At 41.0% G+C, this 20,681-nt stretch overlaps 1 protein-coding gene across 2 annotated transcripts in view; it reads left to right on the top strand.

Moving 5' to 3' along the window:
• Positions 1 to 8,538, top strand: part of LOC132391139 (rho guanine nucleotide exchange factor 17-like) — a 483,152-nt gene extending 474,614 nt beyond the window's left edge. For both annotated transcript variants that reach the window (XM_059963957.1, XM_059963956.1), the window contains exon 21: positions 1,312 to 8,538. In XM_059963957.1, the coding sequence (XP_059819940.1) occupies positions 1,312 to 1,517 (206 nt within the window). In that variant the 3' untranslated portion in view covers positions 1,518 to 8,538. The remainder of the gene's footprint in view (positions 1 to 1,311) is intronic.
• Positions 8,539 to 20,681: the final 12,143 nt, after the last annotated feature.

Below are 20,681 nucleotides of genomic sequence, written 5' to 3'. Positions count from 1 at the left end.
CATGTCGGAGACACCCCAGACAGCATATGGGGTGTTGCTCCTCCAAGCTGTGTTTGCCCTACCACCTTATTTTGGCTTCTGCCCTCTTCCTTTCCAGTCCTGATGAAGGGTCTCAGCTCAAAACATTTGCTGTTACTTTAGAAATTTGTGTGTGTTGCAATGGATAGTGGGTGTTAATTAATGTTAAGGAAACTCAGATTCATTGGAAGTCCATGGGGAATCAGTTCATGCAGGGTTTCTGTGTAATAAATTGCCAGGAAGGTCACTACAGCAAATACTATCTGTGGGTAAAAGATGTATCTGGGTGGGGATAGATGGCCACACATTGGGAAACCTGCTAAGCTGAGATTGTAAACGCAAACAAATGAAAATACTGGGAAGCTAGGGGAGACAAAAACAGAAAATGCTGCAAACTTTCTGAAGGTCAGGCAGCATCTACAGAGGGAGAAACGGTGAATGGTTCTTTGACCTGAAACAGTTCCTAATCTACGTGAGACCTGGGATAAATTGAACACTTTTGCTCTGTTCACCACAACAGATGAGGTTTCCCAGTGGCCACCCATTTTAATTCCATTTCCCCTTCCCACCCGACAAGTCAGTCCGTGGCCGCCTCTACTGCCATGATGAGGCCACTCTCAGGTTGGAAGGGCAACACCTCATGTTCAGTCTCCAATCTGACAGCATGAATATTGATTTCTCTACTTCTGGTAATTTCTCCCCCCCCTCCCCCTTCTCTCTTTTTCTAATCCCCATTCTGGCTCTCCTCTTAACCCTTCTCTTCTCTGCACCTGCCCTGTCTACTTGGTGCCTCCCTCCTTCCCTTTCTCCCAATAGTCTGCTCTCCTCTCCTATCAGGTTCCTTCTTCTTCAGCCCTTTACTTTTTCCACCTATCGCCTCACAGTTTCTCATTTCACCCCCTTTCCTCACCCACCTACTATCCTTCTCATCTGATCTCAGCTACCCCCTGCCAACTTGTACTCCTCCCCTCACCCCCCTTCTTATTCTGGCTTCTTCCTCTTTCCTTTTCAGTCCTGATGAAGGGTCACGGCCCAAAATGTCGACCGTTTATTCATTTCCATAGATACTACCTGACCTGCTGAGTTCTTCAGGCATTTTACGTATGTTGTTCAAAATGTGTAATTTATTTTCCTGTTCAGTGTGAACTGTTAGATTGCTAGGTAGATATAAAGATAATTATTTCATTTTTGGCACATTGATTCTGACTTTTGAGGTAGGTTTTTCTTAAGGCACACGTAACATGGTTGATTTGCATTTCTGAGTGAATTCCGACCGTCTTCTTATCCCTTCAGGTCGGCCGAGCATGGGTGGAGAAAGGCTGGCTGGTCCACAGAAGCGGGACTTGGCGAGACGACGATCGTCTGCCATTATCCCACTGAAGACCAACATGCTGGTGATCAGTGGAGGAGATGGGTATGAAGACTTCCGGCTTACCAACAGCAGTGAGACTGTGGGCCGAGACGATAGCACCAACCATCTGCTTCTGTGGCGCGTTTGAGAGCAGTGAAGCAAATCCCTGGTTACAAGACTACTGTTTTTGTTTGTCTCCTAGTGTGCTTTGTCTAATGCTTGGGCATTTAGTCTCTGTATGCATTGTTTGCCCTTTACTGTACACATGCAGGAACCCAAAATGAATGATCAGCAGTCTTAAGACGTATCTGCAATTCTGTGAGGTGATCGACGCCAAATTTTGGTTGTGATGTTATTTTCTTTCCCACCCATATCAGTGTTCCATTGATACAAAATGGTACATTGTTGTGTTTTACTTTATTAAGGTGCAGTGAAATGAGCAAAGATAATCAACCTGTGATAATTGAGGCCTCCCATTAATGAAAAGTATGTCACTGAGCTTGGGTCCAAGGAAAGAGACAATGTGTCACCAGAAGCTGATCGAAAAAAGAAGGCAGGAGATTGTGGGAATCACGCTTTGCACAGGATGTCTTCATTCGTGACAGGAGATACCTTCTTTATCTTCAACCTCTGTTCCCTAAAGTCTGACAGTTTCTTTGTGGCAGCAATCATGAGGAATCCTCATCTGTGCTTCAAGCTAACGACACCGTGATTGTGCTTCAAGTAACCACCAAGTAATAATTTCCAATGAGATCTTCATCTGTGGGGACCTATTGAAGAAAATCCTGGTGGTCTGCATGGATATTGTGACAGTGGAATTCTGTTTATTGTGGTGTTTGAAATGAAGAGGCCTTTCAGAAATCAGACCTCGGTCAAATGTGTCATGTTGTTATGAACCACAAAGTGGAGTGCATCGTGGCATATCTGTACGTACTTAAACACCTGACAAACTTTTGTGGACATCATCCTCAGTGAATCTGCATGAAAGAGAATCATGATTGTAGTATTAATTCCTTTTGGACACCACACAAATTTCCATGTACTTTTGCTTCCAGTCAGAGGACTGATGAATTGCATTGTATGTACCTCATTACGTACCAACAGCTACAACGTTCCAGTAGTGTGAGTGTGAGAGTGTGTGTGTGTGAGTGAGAGTGTGTGCGCGCGTGCACGCACTTGGTTGTGTTCTACTGCCTTTTTGTAGAATGGAGCCAGTTTATATAGAAACCAGAGCGCGCGTGTGAAATGACTATGTGCAATATGTGGCCAAGATCACGGAGGACCATCACTTTTCAGAAGCATTTAACCAGAGGACATTTGGAGATTCTGTAGGAAGCACCGGTTAATCAGTGCCACATAAAAACCTCAATCTGCCAAAGGCCGCAGTTATAGTCGAAGCTACCTTTTGGACAGTAAATCCAGAAGGGGAACTGATATTGGTCCTCCTGTACAGTATTTATGTTTATTTTAACTTAGTTATCTTCCACAGCACTTAATTTATACATTTATCTTTTTTTTTAATATCTCTAGAAATTTGACAAAGTTTGTTTTACATTTTGTGGCTTAATCTAGTTGTTCATTCTGTGTGGTGAGATTTTGTTAAAGGAAGGATGACTGAATATGTTTTACTGAATTACGTGGACCTCAGTCTCAGTTAACCGAACACAATTTTCCATGAATACTGTACTCCCAGTTCCTCATGCACTTCATCTCCACTCCCCATCCTTGCTAACGCTAATAAATCAGCAGGAACATTGTGTAGTATTGGGCCTTAAATCAACACAAATGCAGGAGATGGGTCAGAAATTCCAGAACAATTAATAATTAGGTGAACATCCAAAACTTTACAAACTGTCTTTACAGTTTCTGACCGGATGTATCAGATTTCCATTTTAATAATTCAATAGGAAATATCACAAAGTTTGTTTCATTAATGTCATTGTAAGAGGAAGACATTGAGAATCAGAGATAATGAGATTCCAAGGTGTCACAAGTAGAAACTTTGACTTCATATCTGCTGTCAAAGTGCCTTTGATTTTTGCCTTGTTTCTTGGCAACCCTTTCCGAGTCTATCACAACCCCACATACTCATCTGAGAACAATGACATTAAGATAAATGTTGTTCTTTAATTCCTTCTCACACACCGAAGCTTGACGCCTGGGTTGTGAAGTCAATAATTTAGCTTTAATATCTGTTTATTTGTATTCGGTGATTTGGATCTGAAGACTTTTAGATGTGTGGTATATAATTAAGTCTTCTGTTGCTGGGCTTTCACCCAGTAATTACCCCTTGAAAAGATAAATTGCAAAAAAATAGGGTTAACAGTTGTAAATAAACTGTGCTTCTGATGTGGCACTCCGCATCTATCACCCCTATCCCTCCACCAACAGCCCTTCCACAATGCTCCACTCATTTCCACTCCCACCTGCCAAGCACGTTCTGTTTCAGATTTCAATTACAGAGTGCACATAGCCTGTACTATGTGCCGATGAACAGCACAACTATGGAGCGTATCTTTGATTACATGTAGCACAATACAGGTACTGGAAGCCCAGTAGTACGTACATCATTCCTTTTGTGTTATACTTCAGTCACAATGCCGTAGGTTGTTTCATGTTCCTTACTCCAAAGTTGCTTCACTGATGAAATCTGACTTTTGTTCCTTATAAGCAGTTTTAATTTTGCATCCCAGAATGTAGTATTTCCTGCCAAATGGTCTTAGCTGATCATGAAAAGCCAAAGAATAGAAGACACATACATAGTGTATGTTCTTTTCTTCCCTGTTTACTTTCCAAAATTATATAAAAGTAGCCGGACACAGGTATTAAATGTGAGGGGATAATTTTATACATGCTTACTGATGGGGTGACATAGAGAGTAGAGGAATGCTTTGCAGTGAACTAAAAGTGACAGTGTAAATCAGCAGCATTGTAACAAGGTTTTTGGTATCGAATCAAGTGTTTTACACCGGAGAGAATAAGATTGGATTGTTGGCTTGGCAATGTCAAACACTGGAAACACACAATGCTGGAGGAATTCAGCAGATCACGCTGCTTCTATGGAGGAGAATAAACAATCGATCTTTTAGGCCAAGACCCTCCATCAGGACTGGTGAAGGGTCTTGGCTCAGAACATCAACTGTTTGTTACCTTTTATAAATGCTACCTGGCCTGCTGAGTCCCTCTGGCATTTTGTGTGTTGTTCTGGATGTCCAGCGACTGCAGAATTTCTTTTGTAAAGGTTGGAACAGCCAGGTTTTATCCGGTTTTCTGTTGTTATGTAGCATATGCGATTGGCCAACTGAAGATCAGAGGGCTTTGATGTTTTAAAAATTGTCTTATCTGCATTAACGCTGCTTCAAAAAATTCAGTCTTCAATTTGCACAGAGCAAATCCCAGAAATATTTTGACTCGAGCTCAGATTTAATTTTTAAAGTGTTAGTTTGAAATTCCAGAGTTGCCAAGTCTAAGAGTAGCATGCAGCGAGTATTGGCCTTTTCAGAATTGCATCATATTCCATTCTTCTTTCACAGAGCATCATCATAAAAATGATGAGGATTGAATCAAGAAATAAAATTGCCTTATGAATATTCTGAGCTTGATTAAAGCCCCATTGTTTTGAGACATAATTTTTGTGATCAATGGGACAAAAAAATGCACTGCTAATTAAACTCTGAATGTGGTGGAATTCTGAATTACATTTACATATCTGAGGCTTAAGGTTAGAACTGGAAAATACCTAAACGTTGCTTTGTGATGCTTGTTGAACCATAGCTGAGTGGGTGTGTTTCAAGAGCAGTGGTTGTTGGTAGATGCTAGACTAATTATTCCACACATTTTGCATAAATGTAAAACAATTTCTAGACATCCAGACATAATACAACTCTGTTCTTAAAGCAACGTGATTAGTTCCAAAGAAACAGGTGGGATCTTGTGGAAAATGCATGAGTGTAGTATTATCGACTATAACACTAGCTTCATGTCATTCTTCAGTCATACGTCATAAAGAGTTTGCTAATAAACTCAACCCAGTCAACCAATCGGTACAGAAAACTGCTTGGCCTTGTTTCTCTTTGGGTTTCCTCTACCAGTGAAGCAATGTTTGCACAAATGTCTGTTCACGATGCTGATGTTTCCTCCCAGAATGTTTACATGGCATGTAGAAAGCTTTAATTGGCCTGTGGATGGATGATATTGTGACTTTTTAAATGTCTTGAGAAGGTTGAGGTGGTGTGGAGTTTGGAGAAAGTTCAACATATTTAATGTGCTGAGATCAAAGGAGACTGTGTCAGTCTAAAGTCACTGATTTAGTGGAGGCAGAGCTCAAACTGCCTGGTGCAAACAGTGAATTATAAAGTGCCTAGACTAATGTTGGGTGTGCAATTAAATAGATCAACAAATTAATGGGAATTGCTTCAGTGGTAATAGTGTTCAGAGGATCCTGTTGCTTAAGCAAGAAAAACAATTTTATCATTAAGAAGTTTATTTTTGGTCTAATTTCTAAATTTTTCACATTTGTGCCAAAGGAATTAGTGGGGAGGGGGGGGCCGGAAACTGATGTTCAGAGCAGAGAAAATTTTGCAAGGTTCAAGTTCAAAAGAGGGGAAATACTGATTGAATGTAAAATCAGAGGGCCAGTAGATGTGCTAAGTGTGGCATGCATCAGAATTAAGAAGTTTGTTGGAGATTAAATCGTCTAAACCTCAGTTTCTGTGGGATTCACATATCTATCTCTAAAACTTCTAAGAAGATATGTACACCAAAGGGAGGGAGAGAGGGACTTTTTTGAGAAGACAAGGTGGGGACATGTGGAGGTGGGCTGAAGCAATTAAAGCCATAGGACATTTTGACAGACTAGTGGAGAACACCAGAAAATTGTCTTGAAATCAGATGGAAAGTTAAGAATCATGTTTTCTCATAAAGGTGACAGGGAAGCTCTACTGTGGAGTTTCAGCTAAAAGTGAAACTTTTGGGACCAAAATAGATGCGATTCTTTTTTACAAACGTTTGTAAGTTTGTCAAGCAGTATGTGCCAGTGGAGGAGAAATGGTAGAACAGCCTTAAGATTGTGGTCCGCTTCTGTGACCCTTTTTAAATATCCTTTCTGAGCATGTTCCCAGTCTTTTGGGTTGTCCATTGAATGAGAGCAGATCGTAGTGGCCAGTGAAACAGGTCCAAAGGTTAAGAAGAAGCAATGACCTGTTATGGTTTAAGAAAATCACCTGCGTATGTTTGCTAAGTAGGTAGACTAGAGTTGTGAGAAAAGAAGTTGTACAAGATACAGATTGATAAGAGTAGTTGCAAAGAATACAATGCAACTGGCAAAATAAAGGTTCATACTCCACAATTAATTCTGGACATGGAAACCAAATGAGTCCTCCAGCTCTAATGCAGTATGGTGCCCCCTGTTGATGCTTGATGTTCAAAACTACATTGAGTACTTCACTGCAGACTGCATTAAAATATGTGATTTAGATATAGCTGGTGAGCATTTAGAACATTTGGAAAAAATTAATTTCTCTACAAGAAAGTGGCCTAGAGAGCATTTTGGAAAGATATATTGTCCTTGAAGGCTTTTTGGCACATACTCAACTGAAGTATGCCACCGCTTAAAGCAATTTTAGAACTGAAAGAATCAGCCTGTTTCTAAGAAGAAAGTTACGTGTAGGAAGTAGGTAAGTGAAAATTCAGTGTGGAAAGTAGGAGGTGAGTCCTCGGCATGCAATGATTTGGGAGAGAAAGTAGTTTAGGGAAGGCTATGTTCTGAGTCAATCTCCATAAAGAAAAAAATACATTTGTCTTCAAGAGCTGTTCCTCCAGTCAACAAATGCAAAAGTTTCTTCACTCTTGACAAAATAAAGACTATAGGTAGATCCCGACTCATTAGGTTCATGTCTGCATATTTACATAAATCAGAAACTGTCTTTGGTTTTTAAAAGTTTTGATTACTTTTAGAAGTTACCTCTTACCGCCTTCTGGGCCGTGAATTGCATACCCACCCTCTGAGTGTACAGTCAAATAATAGTTGCTCGTCCACTGTGACATTTCCAGATGGCCAACACAAACTGTATTCATCATGATGAAAAATACTATCTTGCATGCACTACATTAAAATAAATCTCACTAAGTGCCACATATCATTGGAAAAAATGAAGACTTTTAAGAAATAAAAAAATATGTAAAGAGAGAAAGAAGCACTTCAGAATTAAAATAAAACACTTACACATTTTTCTTTGTCCAGTGTGTGGGGACTTTAATGTAATTGGGAGCAAACTAAGTTCATACTGTGGTCAAAAATTGCAAGATGTGACTTGGATGCTCCAGTCGACAGTAGACTGTCAGGGTAGAGGCATTTGTTGCTGGTGCGGTCAAACATTCACCTCTCACCGGGAAGGATAGCTTTATTGGTTTCTAAGTCATAAGATGTCCATTGTTCAGACATTTGGATGTAGAAAGCACATTGCATAGTGGCAGAGCCCCTTTAGAACCAAGTGTCGGTCATGATGCATGAGGCATGATAAATAATTCCTGTTAAAGGATGGCTCTTCTACTCTAAGCACCTCAGTGTTTCCTTTCACATTCTCTTCATACAGCTGCCAGTATTTTACGTGTCAATTAAATGAAAAGTGTTAACTCCTCTACAAAGCATTCTATGTTGGCCGATTGTAAAGGATAGCAGTATCTTTAATGTTGTGTCAATTTGATATTAGGGTATTGCTTTGTAATTATCAGTCTTTACTGAAATTAACACTCCATTCACTCACTCTGTTATGAGTTCAAGAACTAAAAGTAAAATAAAACATGATATAAAATCATATTCAGAAAGTGAAGAACATTTTGTTTCTACAGGTTGCAGTTTGTTTGGGCAATGGGAGAAGCCACCTCTTGAGTATTGTAAATAATGGTATATATTTCCTCCTCTGTACATACTGTTCTCAGTCTTTAATTGTTGATATGAATTTAATTGCATATTTTTATATACGTTTAAGTTTCACTGGTACAATTATTGTTGGACCAGGGCATTTAAATTATAACTACTACAGTACTTGGAAAACTTTTATTCTGAACCATTACAAGTCAAGTGAGGTTGTCATGATTATCACATATTCCTGTTATGTTTTGTCACTGTGGGATCTTTGTTATTAAAGTTCACTGGTGTCAGATATGTACATTGTGTATAAGTGTGCTTTATTTCCACCTGCATTTTATATATAAAAAACAAGAATGTTTGAAGGAAATGGCATTGGTTTATTGTTGTCACGTGTACCAAGATACAGTGAAAAAAATCGTCTTGCATATGGTTTATACAGATCAGATCATTACCCAGTGCATTGAGGTAGATTAAGGTAAAGTAATAACAATGCAGAATAAAGTGGAAAAGCTACCATAAAAAGTGCTCTCCCTACTGCCCATTAAGCACTGGCCTTTAAGGAGGCAATGAAAGTCCTCCATCTCTGGGAGAGATCAGGGCATCCTCCATCACATCTGTAGCTCGATTTTCACTACTGTCAATCATAGAGGTGTACAAGATGATGAGAGGAATTGATCATGTGGATAGTCAGAGGCTTTTTCCCAGGGCTGAAATGGTTAGCACGAGAGGGCACAGTTTAAAGGTGCTTGGAAGTAGGTACAGAGGAGATGTCAGGGGTAAGTTTTTTTACACAGAGAGTGGTGAGTGCGTGGAATGGGCTGCTGGTGACGGTGGTGGAGGTGGATATGATAGGGTCTTTTAAGAGACTCCTGGATAGATACATGGAGCTCAGAAAAATAGAGGGCTATAGGTAACCTGAGTAATTTCTAAAGAAAGTACATGATCAGCACAGCATTGTGAGCCAAAGGGCCTGTATTGTGCTGTAGGTTTTCTATGTTTCTATGCAAGTTGTGGGTAGACACTCAGGAACACTGTCATACTCAGATGTACTCTTCATTGCTGTTTGCATAACAATTTCGTTTTACCAGGCAGGGTTGTTAGCCCTGAGCTGAACTTCCAAACCTGGGGAACCAGTGGACTCTTAATCTGGCCTTTGCTCTTTGACTTGCTTGGCACGGATGACCCTATGAAGAGCCAAAGCCCAAGGCCCTGACTCCAGCCAGCAGCTCTCTGGATCGATGAGGCACGCAAGCCTCCAAATGACAAGGTTGTGGTCCTCTTGGAGGGCCGAAAAGGTGCAGTGCAGGTAAAATGAAGAAGTGCAAGACCACAACAAGGCATTGGAAGGACAAGAGGCCATTTTATTGCACAAGAGTCCATTCAAATGACGGATAGAAGCTGTCACTGAGCCTGATGGTACATGCTGTCAGGCTTTTCTATCCTCAGTCCGACGGGAGAGGGAAAATGGAATGTCCGGAGTGGGTGCTGTCTTTATAGAGTCATAGAAAAGTACAGCACAGAACCAGACCATTTGGCCCATCCAAAACATACCAAACCACTTAAACTGCCTAATCCCATTGACCTAAACTGAGAGCAGAGCCCTCCATATCCCTATCATCTATGTATCTATCCAAACCTCTTAAACGTTGAAATTGAGCTCGCAGGTAACATTTGCGCTGGCAGCTCGTTCCACACTCACGACTCCGCGTGAAGGGTTTCTGCTCATGTTCTCCTTAAACTTCCCAATTTTCACTCTTAACCCATGACCTCTGGTTGTAGACCCAGCCAACCTCAGTGGAAAAAGCCTGCTTCATTTACTCTTTCCTACACCCCTCATTACTTAGTATACCGCTATCAAATCTCCTCTCAATCTGGTCCTAACCTATTCAATCTTTCCCTATAACTCAGGTCTTCCACACCCGGCAACATTCTTGTAAATTTTCCCTAACTTTGGTTTGTTAACTGTAACCAATAAAATCTTTAAACATGAAAAAAAACAAGCAGTTGCTATTTTAACAAAACTAATAAAAGAGAAAATCTACTAAGTATTCCCACTTTTGAGATTCCCAATGTACTGGTTTGTAGATAGCAAGAACTATCTACAAATCTATCAAACTGATGTGAAGTTTGTAACCAAGTTAATAAAGTGCAATGAATTTAAACTGTACCACAGAGGCAAAATTCAAAAGAGCAAAGAATGCAGGACTGAAGATGCTGTATTTAAATGGGCGTAGCATTTCCAACAAGGTGGACAAACCCATGGTGCAATTAGAGATTGGCCAGCATGGTGTTGTGGCGTCACTGATCAGTGGTTAAAAGAAGGCGATAGTTGGGAGCCCAACATCTAAGGCCACATCCTGTATCACAAGGACAGGCAGGAAGGCAGAGGCAGTAATGTGACCCTGTTGGTAAGAGGTGGAACTACATCTTTAGAAAGAGGGGACAAATGGTCAGAGAATGTTGAGTGCCTATGACTTTGATTTATGCCTGGTACTTTAGACAGAATCCACAGAGGGGAGATTGGTGCCTGTGATGTGCTGAGCTGCGTCCAAAACTCCCTGCAGTGTCTTGCAGTCTTGTGCAGAACAGTTTCCATATCAAGTTGTCATACATCCAGACAGAATGCTTACTATTAATAAAAGTATTAATAAAAGTTGGTAAGAGTTGACAGAGACATGTCACATTCCTTTAGCCTCCTCAGATGATAGAGAAGCTGTTGAGGCTTTCTTAGCCATGACATCAAAGTGGTTGGACCAGGACAGGAACAGGACAGGAACTTGAAGCTCTCAACCCTCTCAAGCTGAACATGCAGCTAGCTATATGTTTGTGCTGAGCTGTTCTCTGATCTTAGCAATTTATGTGCAAGCATTTTGTCACCATACAAGGAGACATCATCAGTGTGCTGTTGATTGCATTGTGTCCTCTGAATGCTTGGCCTTTATATACTTATAAATCAGCTGATTGGTTGCCATTTTGGAAACTCAGTTGTGATGTGCGAGGAAATCTTGTCACTGATTGGTTGTGTGGTGAATTCTGTGTGAGGTCTGGAATTTTGCCCACATCAGTTCATAAATAGGATCGGGGTCAACATGCTTGTTTACAGAATTGTTTGTGGAAAACCATGCGTCTGGGAATTCCCTTGCATGCCATGTGATTGCTAGCATCATAACTCATGGAAGCCCAGTCAAATTTGTGTCCAAAGTGCTCTACAAAATCTAATGTGGGGACGGCAGCAAATATTACCTCGGCCAAACCGAGAGAAAACTATTCTCAAGGATCCATGAACCTTAACTGGCTGTAAAACGGCACGACCAACTCTCCCTAGTCTCTACCCATGAAGAATGAGAGGGGCACAAATTCGACTGAGCATTAGTGAAAGTCATGGCACAAGCAAACATGCGGCATGCAAGGAAATTCTTAGGAGCATGGATTTCTTTGAACAATTCTGTAAATAAGCATGTAGGCCTCTACCCTATTTATGAACCAATGTGGGCAAAATTCCAGACAACACACAGCGTTCACTACACAGCCAATCAGCGATGAGATTTCCTCCCCTAATCACAAATAAGTTTCCAAAGTGGCAACCAATCAGCTGATTGATAAAGTAAATAAAGGCGAAGCATTCAGAGGACACATCACAATCAATAGCACACTGATAATGTCTCCTCGTATGGTGATGAAACACTTGCAGGTAAATTGCCAAAATCGGAGCACAACTCAATCCAACCATCAACCTGAGTTACACATTTTCTGAATTATTGCCAATGCAGCCTCACATATAATTTTTTTAAGAAACAGGTAATTATTTAATGAAGACACAATAGACTGCAGATGTTGAAATCTGGGGCAACAAACAGATGCACCATAGATTCACCACCCTCTGACTAAAGAAATTCCTCCTCATCTCTGTTCCAATGGGACATCCTTCTATTGTGAGCCTGTGCCTTCTGGTTCTAGACTCTCCCACCATTGGAAACATCAGTGAAGATATATTAATAAGTTAGCATAGTCTGCAACTTGTCTGGAATTTGCATGCAGTAGGGTTCCCATGTACCTTTTGTTCCAGGTGGAAGGGGTGGTGGGCTTTTGAGGTATTATAAAACCTGATGAGTTGTGACAGTGGGTCTTGCAGATGTTTCACCCTGCCGCCGCCATGTGTCCGTCCATGGTTGAAGAGGGTGAATTTTTAAGCCGGTGGGAAAATACTCTAGATGTACTTGGGGTTCTCAGTTTATGCTGGAGATGTATTTATCCGGGCCAGTGGAATGTTTTTCATCACATTCCTTGGAGGCAATGAGTGTGGAGTCAGAAGGTGAGTCATTCACCACAGGATACCAAACTTCTGACACTGAAGTAAATCATCTCAAAACTCATTGTTGTTCATAATGTAAAGTCACATGTGTTAAGCTGCAATTATTTGCCTGAAACACTATTCTTTATAAAAATAAGTCTCTTTTTCACCAACACAAGAACAAATTGGTCTAGATTTATGGCTGGGCATGTGTTGAATTCCTTTCCCAGCCCAGATATTAGAGTAAATAAGTTTGCATCTGTCACAGTAAACCTGATGCAGCTTATGAGAGGAAATGGCCTGGACCAGTCACCACTTTGCTTAGCCCTTTTCAGGTGTCAACTATGAATTCATGGCCAACTGCTCCTTTCAGTTATGCTGCAATAACTTGTTGCGCTATTATAAGAAATAAGATCGGTAAAGAGTCATTTATTACTTGAAATTAATGTCATTGATAAATTACAAACGTTATGTAATTTCTGTTTGGTTGTTTCAACAGAAATTTTCAAATGAGGATCAGAGAAAATAGGGCAATTATTCAAGATAGACAAAAATTAGCCTTATTTGTCATTGTACATCGAAACCGTGTGAAATGCGTCATTTGTGTCAAATCAAATCACCAGGGATTGTGCTGGGCAGCCAGAAAGTGCCACTGTGCTTCCAGCACCAACACAGAATGCTCACAACTCAGTAACCCTATCTTGTTTGTCTTTGGAAAGTGGGAAGAAACTGGAGCACCCAGAGGAAACCCATGTGGTCACGGGGAGAAAATACAAAGTCCTTACAAACAGTGACTGGAAAAGAAACCTTCAGCTCCATTCTGTCTCCGCGTCCCTAAAAAATACTCCCATGATTTACTTTCAAGCCTGGAGAACTCATGTTACTTCAGGGTGTGGAGATGGCCACTGATATTTCAATAACCTCTCGGCATTGATTCTGTAGTGACATTTGAAGTTTAGACTATTGCACTGCTGTGCCTCACTGCTCCCCCCATCCCCACCCCCAGCATCCCTAAACCAGCCTGGAACCCAGAAAAGAAACTTTAAGAGAACATGACTCTGACAAGGTGAGGTGAAAATGAGGGAAGACTGAAAATATCCTCCAAGGACTTTGATAATCTGAAATCAAAAATCTTCAAAGTTTTAAGTACAACTTATTATCAGAGTACATACATGTCACCACATACAACCCTGAGATTCTTTGTCTGCATGCATACTTAGCAAACCTATAGAACAGGATCTGTAAACTGTAAGCAAACTGTGCAAATGCAGATATAAAATAAATAAATAGCAATAAATAGCGAACATGAAATAACAAGTTAAAAGAGTCCTTAAGTGAGTGTAGCCATCCCCTTTTGTTCAAGAGCCTGATGGTTGAGAGCTCGTGACTATTCTTGAACCTGGTTTGGCGTGTCCTGAGGTACCTGTACCATCTGCTTGATAGCAGCAGCAATCAGCAGATGAGAAGGTACTTCATATCAAATCTTAATTTCCTTTAAATCATGGCTAATGTTCTATCTCAGTGCTATGTTCCTCCACTAACTCTACTGTATATCCCTTGTTTCCTTTACTATACACTCACTTTCATGGACTCTATATTTCATGTTCTCAGTATTATTTTATTTATCTTTTATCCACACAATGTGCTTTCTTTTGCACATTGACTTTTGTCAGTCTTTGTTTATGTTTAGTTTTTCATAAATTCCATTGTATTTCATGATTTTCCTATAAATGTCTGAATGGAAACGAATCTCGAGGTCATATAGGGTGATATATACCATACACCTTTTTATAGTCAATTTACTCTGACTTTGACCTATCAATCTCTATCTTGGACCAGTGGCACTTGAGCTCAAACAGACCTCCTATATACAGAATTCAAAGATCCATGGTTGAAGGAATTTCTTGAAGTCTTTGTGCTGAGTAGACAACAGTGTACTTTGAAAGTGTGAGTCTTACAAAGTGGGGAAGCTAGAATCTAAGGGAACTACAATGTTTGTAAAATACACTGACCACATTTTGCAACAGTATCACACTAGTCACTGACCAATCTTACTCAATATTTCCTACATTTGACAATAAACATTTAACATTTAGAAGGTCACTGTGGCTGGATTTACACTCAGTGGCTATTTTATTAGGTACACTTGTATACCTGCTCACTAATGCAATTATCTAATCAGCCCATCATGTGGCAACAACTCAATGCATAAAAGCATGCAGACATAGTCAAAAAATTCGGTTGTTGTTCAGTCCAAACATCAGAATAGGGGAAGAAATATGATCTAAGTGACTTTGACCATGGAATGGATTGCTGGTGCCAGATGAGGTGGTTTGAGCATCTCAGAACGGCTGATCCCCTGGGACTTTCATGCACAACAGTCTAGAGTTTACAGAGAATGAAGAGATAAAACAAAATACATCCAGTGAGCAGCAGTTGGGTGAAAAAATCTTGTTAATAAGAGAGGTCAGAGGAGAATGACCAGACTGGTTCAAGCTGACAGGAAGGTGACATTAACTTCCAATTATCACATGTTACAACAGTGTTGTGCGGAAGAGCATCTCTGAACACAGAACATGGTGAACCTTAAAGTGGATGGGCTACAGAAGCAGGAGACCACAAACATAGGCTTTATTAGGTATAGGAGAAGCTCCACTGTTGAAATCTTGGTTAGACCGCTCTTTGCACTTAACCTTACTACCATGGGTGACCGTACCAGGCACAAAGCACCAGATGGCTAAATTCCAGATGGCATCGCAATCAGGATCTCAGGAACTCACAAGCCTTTCTACCTCTACAAGGTAGAGATCCTTGCAGGTGGCTATGAACATTCAGGATATATAGGCCAACTTTTTTAAAAATATATAAACAGCTGGAACCAGTTGATGGATTTATATGCTTAGAATATGCATGTCTTGCTTTCCTTTATCTCCTGGAAAAAGCACAATGCCAGCATTTATAATTGTAGGACAACTGAAGCTAATAAATGAGGTGTTACATAACCTGTGAGGTGCAATTGTGAAACAGTTTTGCTTTTCCACAAATGCCAAACACACAGTCATTCTGTAATGTAGTCATTCTGCCACTTGAGGGCAACAGTTGATGGTGAGAGTTTGGAAATTGGATGCATTTGCACCCGTTTCTCAAATGCAGATTGGGAATAAAGTAATTTGATTTGTGTTAATCATGCTTGCAATCATTTCCAGCTCAAAGTGAGGCCATTGGGAAAGTGGCCCAAGGTGTTCATCGCACTGAGGTCACCAGTGAGATATCAGTTAAAGGGCCATCAGAGTCCTGCCCACACAGCTACTACCCCTTCACTGTTTGCAGACTCCTTTGAGCTTCATGCCATGATATTTGACCACTGATCAGCCCCCACTGTGGTGTGGCCTGAGGCTACTCACTATACGATACAAGATCAGGATAGATCTTCACATGCTTGGTAAATTCCCAGACACGCACTCATGTCCTGCTTGTCCACAACAGGTTCCTCACTTCCAAGGCACCATTTTATGCCTACTGTGGCCAAGTTCACTTGAGGCCTGATGTCATTCTCCATGGCCAGCAGTAACAACGATGCAACAACTAAACTTTCCAATTGGCTTCCAACAGAAGCCATGCCAATTAACAAATGCTTCTGTGTGCAGCTCACTACAGTACTATCTTTAACACATTTTTACCTAATTTTCTCCCATTTTTATGTGGGTTCCTATTAGCCCTATATATAACAAGTACAAGAATGTTACCTGGGTTTCAGCACCTAAGTTACAGAGCAAGGTTGAACAAGTTAGGTCTTTATTCTTTGGAGCATAGAAGGTTGAGAGGGACTTGATAGAGGTTTTAAAATTATGAGGGGGTTAGATAGAGTTGATGTGGATAGGTTTTTTCCATTGAGAGTAGGGGAGATTTAAACAAGAGTACATGAGTTGAGAGTTAAGGGGCAAAAGTTCAGGGGTAACACGAGGGGGAACTTCTTTACTCAGAGAGTAGTAGCTGTGTGGAACGAGCTTCCAGTAGAAGTGGTAGAGGCAGGTTCGATTTCGTCATTTAAAAAAAAATTGGATAGGTATATGGACAGGAAAGATATGGAGGGCTGAGTGCAGATAGGTGGGACTAGGTGAGATGACGAAGGGTCTCGGCCCAAAACATCGACAGTGCTTCTCCCTATAGATGCTGCCTGGCCTGCTGTGTTCCACCAGCATTCTGTGTGTGTTGTTTGAGTTAGTAAGGGTTAGTAAGTTTGGGGCATTCTACATTGGCAAAACTAGCGAGCTGCCCCAGAACACATTCAGACTGTGTAGGTTGTTGACACCAACAACTTACTTAACTGTTTCAATTTTTCTATGTACATGTGGCGAATGAAGCTAATCTTTATAAAAAATAATTTATCAAAAGATGAGAGGGAGGAGGTTTAAGAGGATCTGAGGGATCACTATAGATGTTACCTGACCTGCTGAGTTCTTGTAGCATTTTGTGTGCTTTGCTCTGGATTTCCAGCATCTGCAGAATCTCTTGTTACTCTGGTTCTCCTTACTGGTCTCCCTTTGCCACTAGCTGCTGTTCCTAGCTTACTGGGCAACGCTGTGAAGGCTAAGTCACTCAATACATTTAAAATGGAGATTGATAGGTACTTAATTAGTATGAGTGTCACAGGTAATGGGGAGAAGGACTGTAGACTGTGTTTTAAACAGAAAATAAATCAGCCATAATCAAACAGTGGAGCAGACTCAAAGGGCTGAATGGCCTTATTTGCCCCCATTGTTTTATGATCTTATGAAAGCAGCAGAATCTCATCTTCAGTAAAACAATAGCATCCTTCACTACAATTCTTATACTTGCTTCTCTCTTTGTATATATAGGATGGTTTGTGATATTTCTAGTGTGTGATGAGATGATAGCAAAGGGATAGGTTTGTTTTCCAGGATTCCTCCATTTGACTTTTGCCAGCCATTGAAAGTGTCCACTCCTTTGTGCTTTCTGGAGACATGACACTGACCATCAAATGGTTTTTCTCCAATCAAGATGGGACCTGTGTTCAACCCTCTCTCGGTCGACATCTTCTGGGCAGACCACAAAACGGTTTATTTGACTTCTTTTAAGCCTGTTTTTCATCTTCAATGTGACCTACTGTTTTGATTTACAGTTTGGAGATCAATTGAGTGATTGCTGTCTCTGAGAAATTTCCGAGAAGTGAGTCTATAAGATGGTGCACGAGCTAATGTTCGACTCCATTTTGCTGATTAAAGCTTCTATTTTAGCCAATTAAAGCAACAAGAAAGATTGAAACGTGGAGACAAATGCAGAAGGTGAGTGAGGATTCAGTGATGACTACCTGCCTTTGATTGTTGATGGGATCCCTCTGACACTGCTGGAGTAGGAATCTGTGTAGCCTATCACTGTGCCCAGAGAGTTGGCCTCTGTGTTCGAGTGGTGTCCCTCTTTTGATGATGTTGGAGTAGGTACTGTGTTTATGGATTTGAACTAAGAACAATGGCTTTTTTCAGGCTTATGGTTTTTCCTTTCTGTTGTCATCTGTTGAGCACTCCAGGCCAAAAGCTTCACCTTCCACTACACAGATGGACAACAACATCAGGTAAAAACAAAGGTAGTGGTATTTGTTTCGTGATGAACTCATTATGGTGCTCAGTCATGATAGCTCTGTTTCAGTCCAGCTCTCCTGATCTGAAACATCTGGTTATTCATTCTATGTGCAATGAGAATTCTCCCCCATCATCGTGGTTGCAGTCCAGGAAGGGGTATCCATCATGTCTTTCGCCCTCTGAGACACGTCCTCTTCTCATTGCTACCATCAAGAGGTACAGGACCCTGAAGACACACACTCAATGTTTTAGAAACAACTTCGTCCTTCTGCCATCAGATTTCTGTATGGTTCATGAACCCATGAACTCTGCCTCATTATTCCTCTTCCGCAGAATTTATTTATTTTTAACTTGTAGCAATATTTATATCTTTTATTGCACTGCTGGCACAAACCAATAAATTTCACAGCATGCGTCAGTGATGATACACCTGATTCAAATTCTGAGAACGAAACTGAGGCACAGGAACGTAGCTCAAATTAAGGTCGTCCTGCAGAATGTCACATATTGCACTAAAAACAGTCTTGGAAAGTCTGAGCTAACTATGCATTGCTCATCAGTCAAGTCCAGATACAAAGAGTACGCTGCAGTTAGGTTCCATGAAGATGGGTCTGTCTTTGTCTCCTGCAAACTCACAGGTTTGAATATTGAAACATACAGTGAAACATGTCATTTGCATCAACGACCAACACAGTGAAGAAGTGGTGCTGGGTGCAGTCCCCAAGTGTCAGTGTGCTTCTGAGGCCAACATGGCGTGTCCACAACTTACTAACCTGTACATTTTGGAACGCATGCGGGAGAAAACTGGGAGCACGCAGAGGAAACCCGTGTGGTCACAGGGAAGAAGTACAAACTCCTTACAGGTAGCAGGAGGACACTGTAAAGTGCTACAGTCACAACTAGGTTATCATGCCACCCCAACATTGTATAACACGATATAGTCTAGCCAACTACAATATGCCCAGGGAACAGGAGAGGCACAGGGGATTGGCAACATTTGCCCATCTTGTTGGAAACAGAATGCAAGATTGTCAGTCAGGTCTTTAACAGTGCAAAAATCTCCAAGGATGATTTACTGCCAGCAGAGTCACCAAGGTAAGTAGAGAATGAATATTCCAGCAGCTCGCTTTTTGCCTTCTGTGGGCCTGAGCAGCCTGCAGACTTCTCTGAAGCTGCTCAGTCAGCAGAATCTCCCTTCGCATAAAAAGCATCAAAAAGGAACGGCATGCCTATAGTTGCGTGTGATATTTCAAAGATGGATGAATGCTGCATGCTAAGCACAAACTTACAATGGTAAGGCCAAAAATAATGTTGTACAGATAATGACATCATTAAGCACCTGAACAATGAGAGAAGGATATCACTTGAAGTAACAGAAAGAGCACACAAAAATGCCCAGTCCAGCTTCCTTTAGGGTGTTGCTTTACACAGAAATGACTGACAGGTTAAATGAACTCTTGCAAGCATCACACATGAAAAACAAGTGCTCATCAATCCAGTTTGTTGGCTTCATTACACGTGTGGCTCATTCATACCACACAAGCCAAACATTTCAGTGCTGGTGTTTGTCTCTATGAGAGGCAATTCTACCCTCATAATGCTATCAAGAATGTGAAGAGACAAAAGCCGCTAAACATTGAATCAAAGACCAGCCGTCTGTTGTCGCAGGGCTGAAAAACAATGTTGGGGAGTATAGCCAACAACAGGAGAGGATTGTAACGTCACCCCCCCACCCTGACAGCCTTCAATGCACCTGAATCCACAGCTACTATTGCCAACATTGTTGTTAATTGTTGGGGATCTCATTGAAACCTATCGAATATTGAAAAGCTCTAGGTTGAGTGAACGCAGGGAAGTTATTTCCTATAGTGGGGGAGTCTAGGACCAGAAGTCACAGCTTCAGAATAGAAGGACTTCTCTTCAGAACAGAGATGAAAAGGGATTTCTTTAGCCTGAGGGCGATGAATCTGTAGAATTCATTTCCATGGACGACTGTGGAGACCAAGTCATTGGGTATATTTAAAGCAGAGGTTGGTAAGTTCTTGATTAGTCAGGGCATCATGGATTATGGGAAGAGGGCAAGAGAATGGAGTTCAGAGAGATAATAAATCAGCCATTATTCAATATCAGAGAAGACCGAGTGGCTGAATGGCCTAATTCTTCTCCTATGTCCGTCTTAAGGACATTAGATCAATGTTCCAGAGAGTGAACTCACAGAAAGCATCTTTCCTGGATAGAGTCCCTGGCTCTTTTTAGTCCCTCTGTTGTAAAAGAGTGATAGCAGATGTGGTAGGGAATTGTTAGTCCAGTGGTCTGGATTAAAGATTGAGTAAAGTCAATTTAGATTCCTCCATGCCATGTTCATTAAGTAATCAGGAATAAAAAACTTGCAACAGCCATGGTGATGACACTTGAAAGTTATTCTAAAAGATCATATGGCTCATTAATGTCCTTCAATGAAGGAACACTTCCTCCGGTTTCCCCTCACATTCCAAAAGTCGTACAGTTTAGGGTTAGTTAGTTATGTGCATTCTATATTGGCACGGGAAC

The sequence above is a fragment of the Hypanus sabinus genome, chromosome 3 (genome assembly GCF_030144855.1).
Source record: "Hypanus sabinus isolate sHypSab1 chromosome 3, sHypSab1.hap1, whole genome shotgun sequence".
NCBI classification, from domain to species: Eukaryota; Metazoa; Chordata; class Chondrichthyes; order Myliobatiformes; family Dasyatidae; genus Hypanus; species Hypanus sabinus.
Note: the sequence above shows the minus strand (reverse complement) of the source record. Positions and strands in the feature narration are given on the sequence as shown.